Here is a 20894-nt window from a genome sequence, read left to right as displayed (position 1 = left end):
AGAAGGAAGAGGCATTGTTTTACTTTATGCGTTTTTATTGCTTCATATTTGTTGCTGCCACCTTTTCCTGTGAAATCAGGCAGGCAGATGTCTGAGGAGAGGAAGCTGTCTGTCAAAAGCACCAAGCCCCCAGCACTCCTTGCCACAGTAAGTCACACACCCATGCTGGGTCACAAAATAGGGGACAGCCCCCCGGGAGCACACACCCCATGCACAAATGTGTCACACCACACAAGGCAGGGGCCAGGAGGTGGCCAGAAGAGAACATCTCTTTCTCATTTACACACACATGCTGCCCACAAGGCTCTTCCCAGCAGCTTTACGAGGTGCAGGGAGTAGTTGTGGCCCTGCAGAAAAGCTGGGAAGGCAGAGGTAGAGGTCCACTCTTTCTCACCCTTTCTCTCCCCCCGTCCTGCTGATTAAGTGAAACTTGTAGCCATTAATCTCAACCTATAGAGAGTATTGTTTGCTCTTCCAGCCACAGCTTTCCACTGTGCATCCAAGACTTCATCTGCTTTTCTTTCCACATTATATCAATCTAATAAAAGTTATTATTTCTATCTGCCAACTTTGTCTCACTCATACCCTTAGATCGTCCATGTTACTTATACAGACTTTGCTACTAAGCATTCATACCTCGACTTTTTAAGTACCACCAAGTTTCTCCATCTATTTCCTGAACTTGATTTAGCACAGTTTATCCTGCCAGTGGACAAGGCTCATTCTTTATTAGGGGCTGCCAGCCATGTGCTTGCACTGGCCAAAAGGCAGGCTATATAAGTTCTGGCTCAGTCTCAACTCAATGCCATAGTGCTATTCCCAAATTGGAGCTGGCTTACAGCTGGGTGGCTCAGATCACAGGCAAGCCAGGTTCCTTACACCAGCCACAAAAACATGCCCTTACACGGGGCAGTTGACTCCAAATCTAAACAGAAATACTCTTCATTTGCTCTTCACATTAAGCCCTCTAACACAGCACTTTATATCCACCCCAGACTGAGATGACAAAGAGAACCCTTTGATGGGCAGAATTTTTGCCCTTGCACAAGTCAGGCAGCATTAACTGCGCTTGGTTAAGAGCTGTGTTGAAACCTTTGAAAAGATTTTTTTTCTGCCACAGTTGCAGATGAGATTAATTGCTCCCCAGACACACAATGAGATTTAGCACCTTGAGAGCCCCAGGACAAGGCATGGGTGATGTTCAGCAGCCACCATGCCTGATGCATGAAGAGGGCAGAATTTCCAAAGCAATTGCAGGAGCAATTTCAAATTCTCATAGGCAGAGTCAGACTTCTAAGTGTGACAGGCTGCCCCTTGGCTCACAGGGCAAGGGGAAAGGTGAAGTACCTTAGTCCTGAGATGAAGGGCATGAGCTCTGATCACACATTTTGACTTACTGATCTCAAATATCATTTCCATTTCATGCTACACAACAGCTGACATTGGCTATAGTCTGGCTCACCCTAGTGGTCTGAAGCTTCATGAGATGTATGTCATACTCTGTAATTGCTTCGGGTGATTTAAGTATTAATGAAAAGTCACCTGGTGGCTTTTGAGCAGTTAAATTAAAAGCAAACTGGATTTTGCTAACTATGGTGTGTTTCCAGGTGATAAATGCTTTTTAACAAATCTCATAAAACCTCCTCTTTCTGCTGCACTGAATGTAATTTGTATTTTTATGGTTCTTTTTATTAGTTCCTCAAATAATTTCATCAGTATAAAGTCTCCTCCTGGATGGAAATTTAATAAAAAGCTGAATGGTTGAGAAAGGTATGAGCATGATCTAATCTTTCCCAGTCTTATTCCCAGGCCATGTAAATTCCTATTCCTAAAAGTCTGAGAGTTAATATTAATAAATGAAATAAATTACTTGTAAATGTCAGGCTTAAACCCTGCTCTCCCCACCTGCCTGGTAAATGGCAATTGACACTTTCATGTTTAAGTCAGATGCCCAAATAACTCTGTGGTCCAGTGTAACCAGCTACACAACCCAAGTAAAAATGTCCAGTGTCCCATACATTCAGATCATGAATGTGCCTGGGCTTTTGGCACCAGTGGGACCTCCTGTATTTGCAAAGCTGCACTAGTGTGAGTGTGTTGCCAGAAACCCTTGAACGCATCTGCATCCTTCTCTGGGTCATAAGTGTTCTCACAGACTAGTTTGGATGTATAACCAAGATTTTAGAGAGTTTCACAATCCATTTTATAATTCTGTAACCTTACAACAGGGCTCTGCAGCTCAGATGAGCAAAGACATAATCAGGCAATAATCCCTGTTCAGTACTATGAGCTTTAGAGATAATTGCTGCAAAAACATGGTCTTATTTTTTTTCTGCAGATCTGCATGAAAGGCACCACTTATCGAAATGAGCAGATGTGTGTAAAGCAGTTCAGGGTTCTGTTATGATCAGCCAGACCACGTCTGTGCTGTGGAGACCAGGAGTTCTCAGCTCCCTGCCTGGGCACATCTGTCTGCATCCAGGCTCCGTTTGGGAGAGATGCTGCTGTGCTCCATCATGATGTCCTGCTTTGTGCAAAGCAGCACCTGGTACATGGGCTAGAAAGCAGCTGCACAGGTGAGCTAGAATAAGGGAAGAGCATGTGTGGAAATATGTTAATGTCCTGAAGGCAGCTGAGCTCAGGATCCTGGAGCACTTGGGAACCAGCCAAGGAAATTCCTAAAGTGATAGAGATTATCTCTGAGAAGCAATGGTGGGAGGCCCCAGGGGGCAGGAGAAACAAACAGTGCCCTAGCTTTAAAAAGGAGAAAAAGATGCCCCAGGAGTTATCCACCAGCCTGCCTAACTCTATTTCTTGGAAAGATACTGGAACAAATTATTAAATAATCAATATAAATACCTAGAAGATAATAAAATGACAAGAAAGAACCAGCATGGATTTCTCAAGAACAAATCACATCTAATCAATCTAATTTATTTCTCCAGGAGAATAACTAGGCTGGTGGAAAAGGGAGAAGCAGATGTGATATATCCTGACTGTAAAAAGACTGTATATTCAGCATTATATCACAGATTTATGAGCAAATTAGGGGCATATGAGCACAATAACACAATTACCATAACCTGGGTGCATAAGCAGGAGAAAAAAATCACTTCCCAAACAGGCTCTTTCAAGTGGGCACAGAGGAGCCAGGTTTCTTCATCATGTCCATTAATAACTGATTTGTATAATAGCAAAGATAATACAGTTTTGTAAGGTGGAAGGTATTGCAAACAGCATGGAGGACAGGATCTGAATTCAAATTGGTCTGGGTAATAGGATGAAATCTGTAAGCTGAAACTCAATGAGGACAAATGCAAAACACTGTGCTTAGGCAGGAAAAATCGAATGTACAAATACAAAATGAGAAATAACTAACAAAGCATTGCTGGAAGGATGATGATGCCAATTACTTTATCACTTCTGTCTGCATGCAGAGTATTACTTTTCTGATCACAATGGTTAACCTAGAATTTACTGCTCTGTGCAGATACTGTCAATGTTGACTGAGCTGGTAGAAGTTCACACTGGCAAAGAAAATTTACTTTTCCAAGGTTCATGCAGTAAAAAGTAACTTTTTGGAGGGGAGCCTAAGTGGAGAAAAAAGCTAATGTTCCACATTAGAAGTGATCCCCTTCTCATTTCAGGCAGAATTTTACTCCCAGGACAGTAGCACTGTATGAAGTATGACCATGAGCCCTCCAAGTTACCATTCCCAGAAATGTGTTTCCTGATAGATCCAGCAGCAAGGGGCCTGAAGTTTAAGAGCTCCTTCATGTTTCAATACCCAGTACTGTGATGCTCCCATTTGTTAATATTTAAACAGTTTTTCTATCTCTTCAGGTTTTTGCTGTCATGAGTATCTTTGGTCAGCAGTGCAGGGGTGACATGAGGTGACATGAATCCAGGCTGGGGTGTTAATCATAAGACAAGGGAGAATGTTTCCTGATAGGAATACTGGAGATCACTCCTTAGCACCAGTTCTGCTGAACTGGCTTCCTTTGAAGTTTCCAACCCAGCTAGATTTGCTCTAATCCCTGCATCCCTTCAGTTTAAATTGCTGGAAATGTTTCACAGAAGAGTACAGAGTGCTGAATTAAAGTTATCTTTGCTTATCTAAATTAATGGCTTTTTAAGTTTGGCTCTGTGTGCCCCTTGCGGGGCCCCTTGCATGCACTGGAGGTCACGTCCCCACCAGGATAGGCCAAGGAGGGTCACTTACACCGTGCTCTGCCTCACACAGACATGTTATTTTCCTCAATTCATACAAAGACTATCTAATAAGGCAGGAGGAGAAACTGCCTCTTTGTTTATTGGAAATATAACAATAGAATCCTATGCTAAATCCTGAGGCACTGTGCAGCATACGGGACAAACAACGGTTGTCATGAGCTGAGATCTCTTGTTGTTGTTATTGTTTTTCCTAATATCATAATCAAAAGTTCAAAACAGATTTTCAGCCAAGTTTATCAGCCCTGATACAATTTCACAAACTACAAGAGTTACAGTATATGTGGACTGATCTCCTCAGAGACAATAGTGATGACAAGAGACAAGCCTTTGACATCCATCCAGGCAAAGACATCCAACAATTCTGTGTGAATGTATCCTGCAGTGCTGGGGATCTTCGGGTTCTTTTTCCCCCTTTTCCATGCAAAGCTCAGACATAGAGAACAAAACACTTCACCTCTGGATACTACATGTCAGTGTTAGGAACTAAGAGCTGGCAAGAATCTGGGAGCAGACAAGTTGCATCATTCCTCTTCTCGGTAGCATCTGGCCAGCAAGAGCTACCACCTTCACTGCCATGATTTCTGGTTTTCTCCATATGGAAATGGGTCTTATGCTCACTCACCCCATGCCCTTTTCCTTTCCCTGCCCTCTGCTGCCCCAGGGACACTGCGGGAGGCCCTGACCCTCAGGCTGTGGCCCGCGGTGCCTCTCTGGGTGTCCTGCACACATGGAACAGGGAGCAACTGGCCGTGTCAGTGTCCCTGCCCTGCCCCATGTGTGCAGTAAGCCCGTGTCCCTTTCCCTGTCTCCATTTCCCTTCTGGAGAAGCACCTGCCACACATGCACAAGGCTATGAGGGGCTCCCAACGCTAAGCAGGGGGAGCCAAGCAGTAGCTCAGCCAGATGTTTCTTACCACTAAGGAGGGCAGAGGAGGAATGAATATCCCACTGGAGTATGACCACAGTCCAAGCAAACACTTCCTGAGCACCTGCATCTTCTTCCAGCTCCATAGCCTATGAAAATGCTCAAGATGCAAATCTCAAATATTTGGAATATTAACATCTATCAGTTTCACATGTTCCTTAAAGTAGCATATTTCTTGCATGACTGATCCTGCCATATGGGAACGTTAGCCTGTACCACGACCATCTGGCTCAGCTTTAATTTTATCAAAAGCATTTTGACAGGAGGTAACATCCTTCCTTTTCCACCTCTCCTCCTTCCACTAAAAACTGTATGATTTCTCCTCAAATGAACCCAACTTTTGGTCCCCTGTGGGAAGGCTGTCTGTATATTCTGTCTAGGAAATAGCTCTTTGATTTCAGATGCTTTGAATTTGGGACACAGGGGAAACAGGAATAGGGGTTCTTTCAAACTTCTTTCCCAAAGGAACTTTTGGTATTTGTTAGTGTAAAGCCAAGAGAGACACAACAGGTCCTGGGTGTTATGCAGTTCTTCTACTCTCTACTCAATTACATGCTCCATGAAAAAAAATTGTTCCTTACTCAGCCCTGACTTACCCTGTTACCATGGCTGGTAAATGCCTTCATTCGTGCATGACAAAAAAGCCCCAACCAACAAACAAACAAAAAGCAAAACCAAATAAACAATGACAACAAAAAAGCATCCAAATCTCTTGCCCTGTTTTCTGTCATTTATTCATGACCACAGGTATTTTTATCATGCCTCCTGCCATGTTCCCTTTCTAAAGTAAACCGTATCCTACATCCCCATGTCTTCCCTTTGAAACCTCACTGTCCTTTTGGGTGGAGATACAGGATTCTGAGTGAACCCTCCAGACACTGATACAATATTGATAGCAGTAGTAAATGCAGAAATGGCAACAACAGTTACCAGGTAGGCTTGGGGCTCTGATCCACGCTTGCTGTCTTTGTCCCGCTGCCACATCCTCTTCATTATTTAGCACACTGATACATAACACTCCCGCACCCACTCAGGCAGAGAATCAATTCAAATGCTGCTGAAAGGGGAGGGGAACTTGTCCACACACAGCAGGTCGTAATGAGATAAGGTTCTCGCAGCTTCTAGCACAGGCAAGAAGCAGGAGCTGGCACTTGGGATGCTTCAGCAGCACCGTTCAGCTTCGAAAGAAAACTTGAATCCAGGGATGTAACGGTAACAAGGGGAGGTGAATGCCTGCTTGGCTGCAGATTAGCAAGAAAGCAATGCTCTTAGAATGTTGTCAGAATAATAATAATTTGAAAAGATAACTTAAAATGTGCAATTTATTTTGTCTAGACAGATAGGGCGTTTTGGTGTGCAATCGGGAAGGCCGCCACAGGAGGGAAGCAGCGTTTCACTTTTCTTTCCTCAGTATTCAAGGCTCTTTTTTTCTTTTTTAATGTATATTTTGACCATTAAAAAAACCTCCCTGATGTGACAAAGCAATAAGTACCAACTGGTCTCCGAACAGTTTGCAGAATTCAGAATTTATTAAAAATGAGAAGCATGTTTAAAGGGAGAAGCAGTAATAAAGCTGTTGGGAAAGAGAAAAAGAGAAGTGGACAGCTCACTTGCCAGCTGCCTTCATGCAGGCCTGTCGCCACGGTACCTGCTGGCCAACAGCTCATTCTTTAAGATACATGGTCCCTCTACACAGATAAAAAGATGAATTTATAAATTTCTGATTTCCAGAGCTTGTAGCGGAATTACTTAAACAGCTATAGCCTGAAGTTAGAGCAACTCTTTTCCCACAGAAATTGTCTTTAAGAAACGTAACGCCACAGAGTTCTGGTTTTAAAGATGTGGATGAAGGGAGAAACACCTGATTAAACTGGACTGATTCATTTACCTATTTTCATGGTTTTCAGGCTACAAAGCAAAACATTTCTATGTTCCTGTAACATAACATGGGTGCTGAAATACCCAGTAAGAAATGAGCCTTTCCTCAACAGACTGGTGGCCGACGGTAGAGCCAACTGGTGTGTTCTGAGCATCTGGGACTCCAGCAAAATAAAACTGCCAGCAAGGGTTCCTACAGTAGAATCCACCACCCCTGGAGATTCCTACCATCATCTCTGATGCTTCACATTAAATAGCAATTTTTAGCCTTTCCAGTGACCCCTTTTCTAAGCAATTGAGGATAGAAGCCACAGAGCTTTGCAGAAACACAGCAAGGAAGCCTGGAGCATCACCATACCTCTGTTACTCACGGAGATGAAAGAGACTGCCAGAGCAGTGCACAGGAGTAGTTGTTGTGCTTTGCAGAGGTCAGGAGAGAGATGTAAGGAATGTCACTTGCTTTTCACAGCAACGTGCTCTCCAATTGACAGAAGTTTCCTCAGAAGCTCAAACTTCCTATCCCAGCACTTCCTGCATCAGAGCTGTGTGCCAAGGCATTGGGAGCGATGTGTTGGTGCTCCTGGAAAGCTGCTGAAGGACGTGCACTGCCAGGGGGCACAGGGGAAGGAAGCCAGGCAGGCATTCACTCTGTTTATACTTGGCCAGCTCTGGACCTCCTAGTGTCTGATGGAGTTCCTCAACCACAGCCACCCCTCTGTGCAGAAGATTTCTTTCCCGTGTCAATTCCATGAAAACAAACTCTGCTCAGTTTAACATCATTTTGATACAGCTTTGCAGTCTCTAGGTGGTGAAGATTGACACCCGTCTCTGAGTATGGCTTTCTAAGGGACGGATTATTTTAACTTGGAGTCGGCCTAAAAACGGCTGGTGGGAATTTTGGAATGGGAACTGGCATTCCTCAAAACCACATCTAAATGTAAGTGCTGTGCATCATATGGGGGCAGGGAAACCTCCATCATGTCGCCTGTGAAAATGAGGCTACAGCCTCATTAGCTTTCAGGAAGAGAATCATGTGGAAGTAAATCTCAAAATAGCAACTTGCTAAATTTCTTCAGACTCTGTGAGGAGGAAGATGGGCTCAGCATTACAAGGTGCTTGGACTCCACAGTTCTTTCCTGCTTCTGCTTCCTGTGGGACCCTTAGCAACTAACCCCACCTCGCGTGTCTCCCTTTCCCATCTGTCGAAGGAGGATGCAAGAGATCTGGATAGACTTTCACTTGTAGTGATAAGACTTTGATACTACAGTCATGGGTAACACTAATCAAAATCAAAATGTTGATGCCTGAGACAGAAGTTTCAGCACTGGTGCAATTTGTCAGCATCTCATACTAGTTCCCACGCAAAGATGAATCATCAGAGAACACTGATTTATCATAACTGTATCATGGTGTGATGGCAAAAACCACCACCAATGACTGCAAGCAAACAGTGAGATCCCAGCTGGAGATAAAAACTGGTGAAGTATACAAAATATTGTAATATATAGGAAATAACTCTAACAATCCAAATGTAGATCCACTTAGGGCTTTTCTACACGCTGCAGCCCTTGGGCCATGAACCCCATCGCTCTGGCCCTCCTGCTACAACATGCAGCCCAGCAGAGTCTTGTGCCAAGTGAAAACTCTTCAGCTGTAGCACTGGGGGGTTTGTGATGCACAAAGAATAATTTCCAGACATAGAGGGTAGTTGTACCTATGTGGAGTAGCCTATTTATTGCACTATTTAGTTTGTGAAATGACACTTCTGATCTTCAAAGTGTTTGACATCTCACACGTCACAGGCATTTGACATGTAATAAAGGGTAAGTATTAATTAATCCTAGCCATGCCCCGAGAGGTATGTAGACAAACATTAACCTACCTATGGAAACAGAGCAACTGAGGTTCTGTGACTTGTCCAATGTGGGTACCTAGGGCAGAGCCAAGATTAGAGTGCAGAAACTCTGATTGCAAAGCTCAGCCCTTGTCTCTCATGGAACTTATTTGAGGAGGAATATAATCTTCAAAATTAATCATCTATTTAGGAAAAAAAAAGTTTTGTTTTGTCTTCTGTACCTTATGTATGCAGCCTGGTACATGGGGACAGACTGGAAATATTTACTTTGGCCCATCTTGAGTATTTATACACACACACACACATATATATAACATACAGCGGTGTGTCTGAGAGAGAGCAACAAGGTATCTAACGAAAAGAATTTAGCACCAAATATGTAGAATTACAAGCACGAATATGTTACTGCACGGCTGGGCAAGCAGGCTGCTGTCTCACTCTGGACATACTTTCCCATGCCAGCTCCAAGCTCTGCAGCCACAACAGAGTCACGTTGTGTTTCACCCCCCTCAGCCTCACTGACAGGCATTTTTGGGATCTCACTGGGCAGGATGATACCTGGAGGTGGAAGCTGTCTCAGTGCACTTCCCGAGTGCCTCACCACAAGCCATGCTTTCCCTCTGCATGCTGATACACGCACAACACCCACTCTCCTGAAAATTTGCAACCAACCTTAACTTTCTTCTGTATTTCTACAATTTCGAACAAATTATGTTCAGTCCAAAATAAAATACCTTTGATGACACCTGTGTGTGTGTTCAGGCAAACCCCCTCAGATGCAAACTGGGAAGAGAACTAAACCAGCTGAGCTCTATGTGCTTCCTTTATCTGGTTTAAACTTCTGCACAGACAAGGAATTTTTGCTTTTCTTGTAATCAGTGTGCACGTGTTCAGACTCTAATAATCTTTCTTTAGGTTTTCTTACTCGTCCTGACCTTCCTATTTGGAGCATGAAGCAGACCAAGCTCTATGCCTTTTTGCTCTCAGATGATAAAGTGCTCAGCATTTTGCACTCAGCTTATCTCACACATTCGGGATTTTAATTATCGACACAAGTGCCTTCCCAAAGGCTGGTTGGTCTTGCAGCAGGGAGATTACGTAGGAAAATTAATGGTAGAAAAATGGATTTGTCCATCCGTTCCTTTCACTGTGGCAACTATGAGCTCTGTTTTAATTCTAAAAAGTACGTTTGCCGTGTCATCTTTAAGGAGGTAAAATACGCTCAGCTTCGGTTTTGTTTTCTGCTCTTTTATGGATCAGAGCACCGAGCTGCTGCATAGGGCAGAGCATGTGGGGAATCCAGAGCTCAGTCTGTTACCGTGCTTCATTTTTTTGCACTGTCTGCTGCCATTTTTCAACTTTCTGACGTATTGCTGGTTGTTTCAAAGAGCTACAGTGCATCTGGTAGCGTGTGAACGGTGAACCCCCGGGCCCGCGGCGAGACTGCAGCTGACATAACCCAGCACCCCGCAGGCACTAAGCACACAAAGTCAAACTTCTCAGAGGACCGCAGTCAGGCGCTGACTGACCAAGAAGCACCGATTTTGCTTAGTTTTTGTCTTCATTTAAAGAGGCAGCCTGTTAACACAGAGGTGGCCGGACGATGAGCAGGATACGGATTTATCTGAGTGTGCGTGTCATTTATTTCCATGTGCGGACACCAGGAACACAGGGAGGCACGGGGAAGCCCCAGCCTGCACAGTAAGCAAGAAACAAACACACCTCGTCACCCCCAGCCAGGCGGGCCCTGCTGGCCCGACCCCCGCAGCCCCCAGACCGAGCGCAGGGACCCTCCACATCCCGCGGTCGCGCCGCGCCCGGGGCCGCGGTCCGGCTGGACCTCTGCGGCGGCACCGCTGGCAGCGGGACCCCTCAGGGCCGCCCGCCAACTTCCCGCGGGGCTTGGCCGGGCTCTGCCCCGCCCGGGGGCCGAGGGGCTCGGCAGCTCCGGGCCGCAGCCAGGCCCGCCCCGGCCCCCGCGCCGCAGAGCCGGGCGAGGGGCGGCAGGTCCCGGGGCGGGGGGCGCGGGGCAGCCCGGGCGCGGGGCGGGCCGGGGGCGGGCCCGGGCGGCGGGACGAGGCCGCGCCCCGGGGGCGGCGCTGCGGAGCGAGGAGGCGGCTCCGCAGCCATCGCGCCTGCCCGGCCGGCGGCGGAGCTCGGCTGCAGGGGGAGGGGGGTGGGGGGGCGGCTCGGCGGCGGGTCTGCGGGCCGGGCGGGCCCCATGGGCGGGTGTGTGGGCTCCCACCACGACTCCTCGGGCAGCCTCAACGAGAACTCGGACGGCACCGGAGGTGAGCGCCGGGCCCCGGGGCTGGGCGTGGGGGGGGGGGGGGAGCGGGCGGGCCGAGCTCCGGCTCCGCGGGGGGACCCCGGGGGCGGGCGCTGCGGTCCGGGGCCTGCGGCGGAGACGGGCCCGGAGCCGGCGCCGGGCGGGGGGAGCCGCGCTGCCCTTGCCGGGCTGGGGGTGCCGCGCCCGGCTTTTTCCCCCCCACCCCCGCCCGGCTCCGTCGCGGCCGCCCGGGCCGCAACTTTCCCGGGGCGGCGGGGCTGTGTGCGGGGGCAGCCCCGGCCGGCGCTGGGCGCGGTGCCCGGGTGGGCGCCCTCCGGTGGGCACAGCCCCGCGGCCCCCGCGCGTCCCGGGGCTCCGCGGCGCGGCCCCTCGCCGGCCCGGGGCGGGCGGCTGCGGAGGCACAGGCTGGGGAAAGGGCCTGCCTGGGGCTCCCAAACTTTGTTTTCCTTGAGCTCAGCTCCTTACGGTGTGCGGAAAATAATTCTTCAGATAACTTAGGTCCCGGCGCTGCTGCGGCTCTGGGTTTCTTTCTTTTTTTTTTTTTTTTTCCTCATTCTCTGCAATAAAGATGGTTTATTTCCTCCAGCTTAAAGCACCCATCCTAAATAATCCATTTCCAGCGACTTCAGATGCTGGAGCAGCGTGTTCTCTCTCCTGTGCCAGTGCACCCCTACTTAGCGAGTGTGGCTTATGTGGAAACACTGCTGCAGTGTAAGCGGCCTTTACCCTTACGTTTTGAGCTGCCTAAATGTCTGAATGATTGCTTTTTCAGCGTTCCTAGGTTTGTGGACCCCTGGTGTTCTCCAGCTGAGCTGTATGTGCTTTATAGTCATTTTAAGTCAGCCTACCAACAGGACACTTGAGTTATAAGTAGTCTTTGCACATGCAGGGTTCGTAGATTTCAGATTGAAAGTTGCTGACCTAGGTCTACGTTTTCCCCTGTGCCTTATAGAATATTATTTCTTAGTCTGGTTTTATTTTGGCTGCCCCAGCTGATGGGTATTCTGTCGTATCAGTGACTTTGATGTCATTCCATCATATAAAAAAATGCAGCTCTTTCAATTATATCTGAAGCAGCCACCTGCTGATTAATCCCAGATATGTAGTTAGTAGAAATACCAGAAAATCCAGCTAATAACTGTGTAGGATTTAATTACATCATTGTGATTAAAAGGAATCTTACAGCTTTGTCTAGTACGAGTCTTCCATATTCTTCTCCTATAATAAAAAAAAAAAGGAGGAAGAAGTAAATTACCTAAAAAATGCATCTGTACTAACTAGACTGACCAACTGGTAGAAAATGCAAAAGTGTCCGTGCAGAAGGGACCAGAGCATATTTAAACTTAAAAAAACCCCACAAAACAACAAAATGGCATATCATCACATACCCAAAACATTTTGACCAGAAAATAGCATGAAAAGCTACACTGACGTTTGTTCTGAGACCTGCTGCAGTAGGTAGGTGTTAGGAGGTGAGATCATGTCACAGAAATAGCCTTGGTTTAATTTCCTCTCGTCTTGCCTGGGATGTCGAATGAATGAGATAGGAGGGGAAAATTATCAAGAGTTTGGCTGATACTGTAAAATAGTCTTACTACATGCCCAGTAGCAGTGTGTGAGGTGGGCAGTCTCCATCCCAGTTGTCCACAGATTGCTGTCTTGGATGGACTGACTGGGAACATGTTCCTACTTGGTGTTTACGTGGCTTGAGACAGCGCTGCTTTGGGGTTAAATAACCTATTGTGCTTTGTGTTTTAGAGCAGCAGCTGGGTTTTTCAAGATGTAAGAGATGCAAAATGTATGTCAGCTGGCTCATGTTGATTCACGCTATAAGGATAACGTTCCTTAAGGTTGTCTTGCTGAAGTGAGAAGTGATGAAATTTCAGTTGAATTATGGGCTTCTTTGGACTGTCTTAAACAATCAGCTACAGTGTTCAGTAGCCTGTTTTTAAGGATATGTATCTGTTCGTGCTTCTCAACAAGAAAAAAAGGTGGTGTATGTTAAGCTGAAAGAACCTCAGGATATCTTTTAGAAATCCAGCTCCTGAGATGTCAAAGTCCAGCCTGCTCTAATTCTGAGGTTTACAAATTCAGCAAACATGCCCTTGCCAAGTATGAAATCTGACTTGATCTCTCAAGGGAGCTTACGTCTTGAGGCATCAGCAAATGAACCAGCTCAAGCACAAGCAAACACGATTTGGAGACTAGACCTGTGCAGAAAGGCAACTTACTCCAGTTTCCCATACAAGGCTCACTTCCTGCAGCTCCTGGGCTGTGAACTAGTCTGGTGTGTTCACTCTCAGGTTGCTGTCAACAAGCAGGGCCAGATCATTTATAAATCTCAGGAAGGTATTATGGAACAGAAACATCTCAATTCTAAGTAAAGTGTTGCCAGTGATAGACTTCTTTTGGGGAGGCTTTCTTTTTTCCCCCAGAATGGACAAGGCTCTTGGAAAATTACGAGTGGCCAAGAGATTGATTAGACAGTAATAGCGGCGCTTAATGCTGCGTGAAAGTGGGAGCTGGATCTCAAGCTTAATTGATACCGGTCTCAATCTGTTACAGTGCTGTGGGGGCTGGTGAAATCTTGCTTGATTGTTACTGGAGTGGTGATAAGGATTTGTCACATCCCTGTATTCTCCTTGGTCCTTTTGTTAGTGACTTCCGTTACTTCTCTGCTGCTCAGCAAAGCTGACAGCGTGCCCTGCCTGCCTGTGCTTCCTTTGTCTTTGGCTGTTGGTATTTCTCAAGGTCGAGATGATTGCACTTATATAGAGAGTCATTTCATGTACTCAGGTGTGTCTCTGTGTTTAAGTTGGAGTTAATAAAAAATACCATCTCTCAGTTTTTACCAGCTTATTGCACGTTTCTGTTCACACTGACCAAAGCAGGAGGAACCTTAACAAGAATTAAACAGATGATGCTCTGCCCATCCTGCTGGGATTGAAATGGTCTTTGCAGGTTGGTACCAGCTGTTTCATGATTGCTGCTCTTTCTTAGCAAATTTTTCTTTTAACAGACTATTGTTTGTTGTATTTGGGAAGAAGTTCTTGTCTCAATGCTTGGTGCATTGTAGTTCAGCAGGGCTGTATTGTGGTGAGTGGGTGTCCTGGATAGCCAGATGGGTTTATTGGTGACTTTTTAAAAGAGATACAAGGAAGAATAGAAGATGATCATTAGGTGATTTATAGACACAGGTTTTCCCCTCAAACCTTTAGCTCAGCTGTCTCCCATCATATATTCCAAGCTTTCAGAAGCCAAGCACCACATCTCTTCTTGCTGTGCCTTGGTCAAAGGTAACTGAATTGCTGCAGGTCAGTGAGACTTTGGGAGAAATGGCTGTTCTTTGGCTACTTACCAGATTACTTGACTTCTTCAGTTTTGTGTTCAGAAGAGCATTGGGTTTCATGTTAACTGCTGGAAGACTCTGCAGTTGTGCCTGTAAGTAAGGCTTAAAAGCTTATCAGGTATGTTTGGTTTAGCACAAACCAGAGAACTTGCATTGCTCATTTACCTACAGGCAAGTCCTTTTTGGAGGGCTCTTAAATTTCTTTTCTTTCTTTGTAGAGGAGCAGTGGGAAGGAAAAGGAGAAACACAAACCAACTCATTTTCCTCTGGCAAACTCCTAACACTATTAGAAGTTGCATATTACTTTGTCTTACTTGGTAAAGTTTGGCAAGACAGTTATTTGTGTGGGATAACGAAAGGGCAGGAAATCCAGTGTCTAGAAGTGTGAGCATGGCAAGTCATTCCAGATTAAGCTTTTTGGCTGCAACTGACTGATTGCTTCTGGTCTCTCCTTGATGTGTTCACTTGCCTGCTGGAGCTCTTATTGCCCTTCTTTGGTATAAAAGACAGTGATTCTGTTTGAAATTTGTCATCTTCACTGCTGCCCCTATCACCCAGCAGTGATAAGAGGAACAGGTGGAAATAGGGCTGCACATATGAGTGACACACACAGAACAGGAGAGTATTAAAAATATAAGTTCCTCCTGCAGTATTTGGTGCAGTTGCTAGAGCTTCATTAACTTCTAGGAAGCCAAGTATTGTTCTCACCTCCACTTCTGATAATGGGACAGCAGTTTCTTAAATATTTTCTTTAGAGTGCTGTGCAATGCTGCATATCACATGTCTGATTTGAAGTTACAATAACTGCTTTCATGGTGCTTCTATGGAAGACTGACCAAGGGAATTTGCATATTAAGTAGTCAGATTTGTTCACAATTGGACTAATACAGTAGGGCCATGCATGCCTTGCACGGGGGGGGGTTAAACAAGCATCTCATGACTGAGCAGTTCATAGCATTTGATCCCTACCCCTTGTATCAGAGCATACAAAGGATCTCTAGCTTTCCCATTGCATTTTTCAGTGTGTTACAGCTTTTAGTTGCAAGTTGTGATAGTGCTTGTCTGCACACAGCACTGAAGGGGGGTTTCATTGCCATCTAAAGGAGGTAGCTCTATAGTTTGGGTAGTTCCTGCTGTTTTATCATGCAACCCTGGAATACAGCCCTGGATGTGTTTTTGCAAAAGTAATATTAAATCAGAGCTGGCATTAGCTGTTAGGTCTTACGGAATAAGAAGAGCTTAGCATGGTTGTTACAACTTGCTCAAATCTCTCATTATTTCCACAAGAGTACCTGTTTTTATGTGGGCTGTGTAATAAAAGTAGCCTTTACTGTCTCATTATCCTGAAGGCTGGGTACCCACAGCCTCCTTGACATTGTCAGGGTCATTGTGTGGATCTTGTGCTGGGTACCCCTGAGAATTCAGTCTGAAGTATTTTTCTACTGGAGTATCACTGTGGTATGAGCTCTTCATTTGTAAACTAGTAGCTTTTGGTTTGGTTTTCAGGTGATAAAAAGTAACTCTTAGAAAGTGAAACAAGGGGTTATTTTTACTGTTAATAAGGGCTGAGGAACACGGCTGTTCTGTTTCCTTTTTGTGTTGTTTCTCCATGTAATTGTTTGTTTGGCTTCTAGATTTGTTTTAAACTTTCTATGTGGGACTTTAGTGTTGAAAGCAACAACATTCTCCACTGAATATTAAATGTAATAAATTGAGCGTTCATTGTGCTTTGGAGATTTTTGGTAAATGGAAAATATTATTAGTTGTCTTTTTGAATAAACTAAAAAGCAGCCATCCAATCTTACTGCAGCAGGTAATATAATAGCTGTTGTTTTTCATGTAAATGTTGCATAATGTAATTCATGAGTCACAAATTATAATACAATTTAATCTAGAAAGAAAGATTTGCCATATAGATAAGTCTTGCCAATTCCTGCAGGTCTTCTTGCAGGTACAGAGAAGGATCAGGTTGGCCACAGATGGTCTGGTTACCAGCTCTTGAAAAAAATAAATACCTGGAAAACTTTGGACCAGGTGACCTTGTTTTGAGCAATGAATACAACTGCTCCTTTGTTGTTTTAAAAGGAAAAAAAGGACTATGATACTTACAGGGTTTGATGTAAAAAGCCCTTTCATCCTGTCTTGTAGACAAATGCTGTGTATAAAAGTCAGTTACAGTTTAGTTTCCAATTGGCTACGTCTGCTTCACTGCCTTAAAATTCAGGCTTTTTTGATGCAAATATTTCGGGTGGGTTTTTTTTTCCTCTAGGCCTTAATTTTTGATTGTTTTTTTTTCGAGTTGCTTATGCCTGCTACAGGACGGATGTTCTACCAGCCAGTGGGGGCTTCATGATCCTCCCAGTTCTTTCTTGCTGGGTTCAAAATGACGTTTAGAGCGTGGCAGGTGCGGGATGTCCAGCATCGCTGGCAGAGAGGCCAGATCCCAGTGTCACTGCAGCCGTGTAGCACAGCCTTCCCAAGTACTGTTCTGAAAGAAATATGAGAAGGGCTTGGTTTTCCTTCCCATGGGATATTCCCTAAGAAGAGGCGCAACTGGATGTGCGGCCATGAGCTTTTCCTTCCCAGAGCTGGTGGCATCCCTGTCTTGCGAAGCAAAGAGCATTTCTATGAGGGAGTTCTGCCAGCCAGCAGCTCAGATGAAGCAGGGAAGTCTGCACGTGGCATCTCATGGGTGCGTAGCTCCTAAGCAGCATTTTAAAGGCAGAAATCATTGATTGACCTTCATCTTTTGTACATAGAGGTGCTTTGGGTGACGTTTGTAGGATTTTGTTTTCTTCCAGCTGTAAGCTTGGTAGAACTCTTCTTTCTTTGCAAAAGTCACATGAAATTGAGCCTGTATAAATCTTGCTAATTCTGGTTTTAAACACTACTTCATTTAGATAGCTGTAGTCATCATAACTGTAGTAACAACAGAGAAAGCAGGCAGATGAGGTGATCCTCAGGGATGCCTTGCCAGTTTGGGATGCTGAATTTTCACATGCTAAAAGGCGCTGACCTTGGGCGGATGCCAGGGTGAGGAGAGTGTTTCATGTGTACAGTGGGCTTTCAGAAGCATCTGCCTGCTTTGTTTTCAGTAAACCTGCAGGCTCTGTTTGCTCACAGCTATGCTAAGGCTTTGGCATTTGTATTGCAGCTTGGCAGGGCTGCTGAATCCTCGTGTCAGGAGTGAGTGTGCAGGGCATGTGGGATCCACTCCCTGGGGAAGCACTTGTGCCACGGCTGGTGGGAGGCTGGTGCATGGGAGCACAGCGAGAGCCATGGGGCCCAACTACCCAAAATCAGAAAGCAAAGACTATGAAGTGACCTTTTCTGTAAAGCAGGTGGAGTAAAAGGAAGAATAAAAAAGCTGAACTCCATAACCTGGTTTCTGGCTGTTGATTTAAACACTTTACTTGCATTCTGAGGTTTTCAGCTAGAGCTTAATCTGCTGCCTATATATTATCTGGCTGAAATCTAAGATTTTAAGAAAGCACAATTTTCTGCTACTTGGGAAGCAGGAGTTGTGCAGGTTTTGTGGTTTTGGTAGGTTTTTTTTGTTTGGGTTTTTGGGGGAAGGGGGAGAAGCTTTTCCCTCACACCGTGATTGTTTCCAGTGTGAAAAGTACAGCATCTAATTCAGTGTTCCATAGCAAGTTACCAATATCAGCAGAAAAGTGACGCATCCAAAAGTAGCACAAGTGTTTGTACAGTCGATGGAAAACACCTATAGCATAGTGTGTCACTTTGTATTTTATTGTCTTGACCTGTGCGTATTAAAATATGCAGGATGACCAGTGCTGTTTGTTTAAGGTTCAGCTGGAACCTGAATTTTGCATTTACTGCCTTCTGCTGACCCTAGGCCTGTCTCACAGGTATTAGCCAGGTGGGAGATTTCTTTCCTGACACACTCAGATCAGGCTTGTGCAGATGAGAGACAGTCAAAGATGGGGCAGTGCAAAACTGTGTAAAGAGTTCTTGTTCTGTTTCCCACCTTTGAAGTAAATGAGAAACTATGTCTTGAATGCTGACTGGGGCTGGAGTTTCTTAGGCTACCTTAAATATTTAAAATGACATAAGTAGCCTGTCATCCTGAGACCTCACAGTCCTGAAAGATGCAGGGGCACTGCAGGTTCTGCAGGTGATAAGTGCACATGCAATTAATGCATGCTATCAATTTGCAGGAGCTGTTCTACATCCAGTTGGCCTGTTAGGGCCTTATGTAAAGCATTTGAAAATTGTACTTCATAAAGTACAAATTCTGGTGGAGATGGTTATCCTTGCTGCTGGGCTTGCATATTCGATCACTTCAACAGCTCCTCCATTTTTTCCTCAGTGTCCTTTTCTCTTCCCATCTCCCCCCTTCCTTAGTGAATATGATCTAAAGGGAAAAATTCAGAGCCCTGCTTGAAAGCCATTTGTGGGAGGAAATGGGCACAGCTCTGAAGAAATTATTCTTCACTTCTGTAGAAACTCAGATGTGCTAGAGGATTTTAAATACATACATACACACACACATACATGCATATATGTGTGTGTATATATATATATATATAAAGCCATCCTTGTGCTGAAGATTAAGTAGAAGGGAGGGTGTTTGGGAAATTTCTGTTCCATTGTGTGATTTTTTTTTTTTCCCATGTTCTTAAACGCGAAAGAAAAGATACTTTACAAATGGTAGTGAAAAGTGCTTTTGTAGTTTTCATTGAGTACAGGTACTGCCTGGGGGAAAAAAAATTGAGAACAAAATGTGAAAATGTATCATACGATGCTGTAGATTGCAAGATACCTTTTTACATTTAATAGGGAGTGTTTACCCTTAAGACATGTATATGTTCAATCTACCATTATTAGCACTTTTCTATAAATAACTGTATTTTTCATAAAATGAAATTATAAACATGTTATAGTTCATGACAACTTACAGTTTATAATGATTTATAATGCATGTAGCACCTATAAATAATTCTCTTAGTTCAAACAGCATATTGCATAGGAAGGCATTTTTCACCTTTTCCCAGTAGAGATGCGTGCTCTCTGAGAACACTCAGGGCCTGAGATGGCATCAGGAGCAGAGTACAGTAGTTCAGGGTTGGAAGCTTTTGTTACCTTTTGTATTTTTAAAATTCAGTCATGGAGCTCAATTTCTGCTCTCACGCTGTGATCAAGGGCACTCTGAATTCATGAGAAGGATCTCTCATGGCATTTACTTTGTCGCTTTATTTTTCCACCATGGAACTATCTTTGGCTGTGATTTCTTGTCTGTATGGATAAATACAGGCTTTTTGTAAAAGACTACCTTCAAAATAGCAGATAGTACCTGCAGCTGGTGAATGCCATTTTCTCCTGCCAGTTTTTTTTTGGCAACGTGCTGCTGCTTGAATGCCTGAGCTACTGAGGAGCATCAGCAGTCACAGGATAATGGCTGGCTGGTGAAAAGGTAAATGGTTTAAGTAAAAATTGCTAATTCACACACTTCTTATTTACTGCAAAAAATGTTTCTTGGCAAAGGAATAGGGGAACATTGCATATGTTGTATATGCTGGACTTCTTAATTCCTTCAGAGTGTTTTCAGATGCATCTGCTTCATCTCTGCTGCAAGTGAAAGCTGTGTACAGAAACATAATGTCTTTAATGCAGGGTGCTTAGCTTTCAGTTGGGCTCCCACTCGATGAGTGCTTCTGAACCTCTCTTGTGTGAGTGATTGCATTGCATTTGTGTACCCCATGAGGGTCAAGAAGGACCTGCTGGACGTGTGGCACTGTGCTGGAAGTGGGGAGGGGACACTCAATGTCTCTGAAGGTGGAAGCATGTTTTAGATGCTTTTTTTGTGCACGACCATACTGCGGGTGAAACTTTCAGTTCTACTAATCACAAGCTGTGGCTGCTCCAAGCTTGTTAGCACACAGGCTGAAGCGAGGGTGAGAAGACACGGGCCATAAGCAGTTTGGAAGTGGTAACAGGAAGCAAAGCGCAGCATACGTGTTAAATCGTTTGGAAACCATAAATGATATCAGAAGGTTGGACTAACAATTTCACTAGCTCTTGCTGGATGTATTCAGAAGGAGGCTATATTTGGTGGCAGCAGTAGTTAAACATACGTTCAGATGAAGCTTAACACTCTAGTCCTTCACACTTTGATGGAGCAGCATCCTTCGCTCTTCCCGGGTTTGGTCTGCAAGCCTGTGCGGGGTTGGTGCCAGTGCCCTCTGAGTGAATCTCTTCCTTTGCCTGTGCATTACGTACATCAGTGCATTTAATGAGCAAACCTGCTGAACGGGTGGTAAATCACAGGTCCCAGCTGAGGGTTAGCACTTTGAGGGGTGAAAACTGAGAAAGCTTGTCAAATATCTATTTAAACTCCTTT

General features: G+C 44.9%; 1 protein-coding gene across 1 annotated transcript in view; it reads left to right on the top strand.

The window, feature by feature from the left end:
- The first annotated feature begins 11048 nt into the window (after window positions 1-11048).
- Window positions 11049-20894, top strand: part of UBTD2 (ubiquitin domain containing 2) — a 56209-nt gene continuing 46363 nt past the window's right edge. Inside the window, exon 1 of the mRNA XM_051631331.1 lies at window positions 11049-11182. Within this exon, the coding sequence (XP_051487291.1) occupies window positions 11113-11182 (70 nt within the window). The 5' untranslated portion in view covers window positions 11049-11112. The remainder of the gene's footprint in view (window positions 11183-20894) is intronic.

The sequence above is a fragment of the Apus apus genome, chromosome 13, assembly GCF_020740795.1.
Source record: "Apus apus isolate bApuApu2 chromosome 13, bApuApu2.pri.cur, whole genome shotgun sequence".
NCBI lineage: Eukaryota > Metazoa > Chordata > Aves > Apodiformes > Apodidae > Apus > Apus apus.
This window is presented reverse-complemented; position numbering and strand designations above follow the sequence as displayed.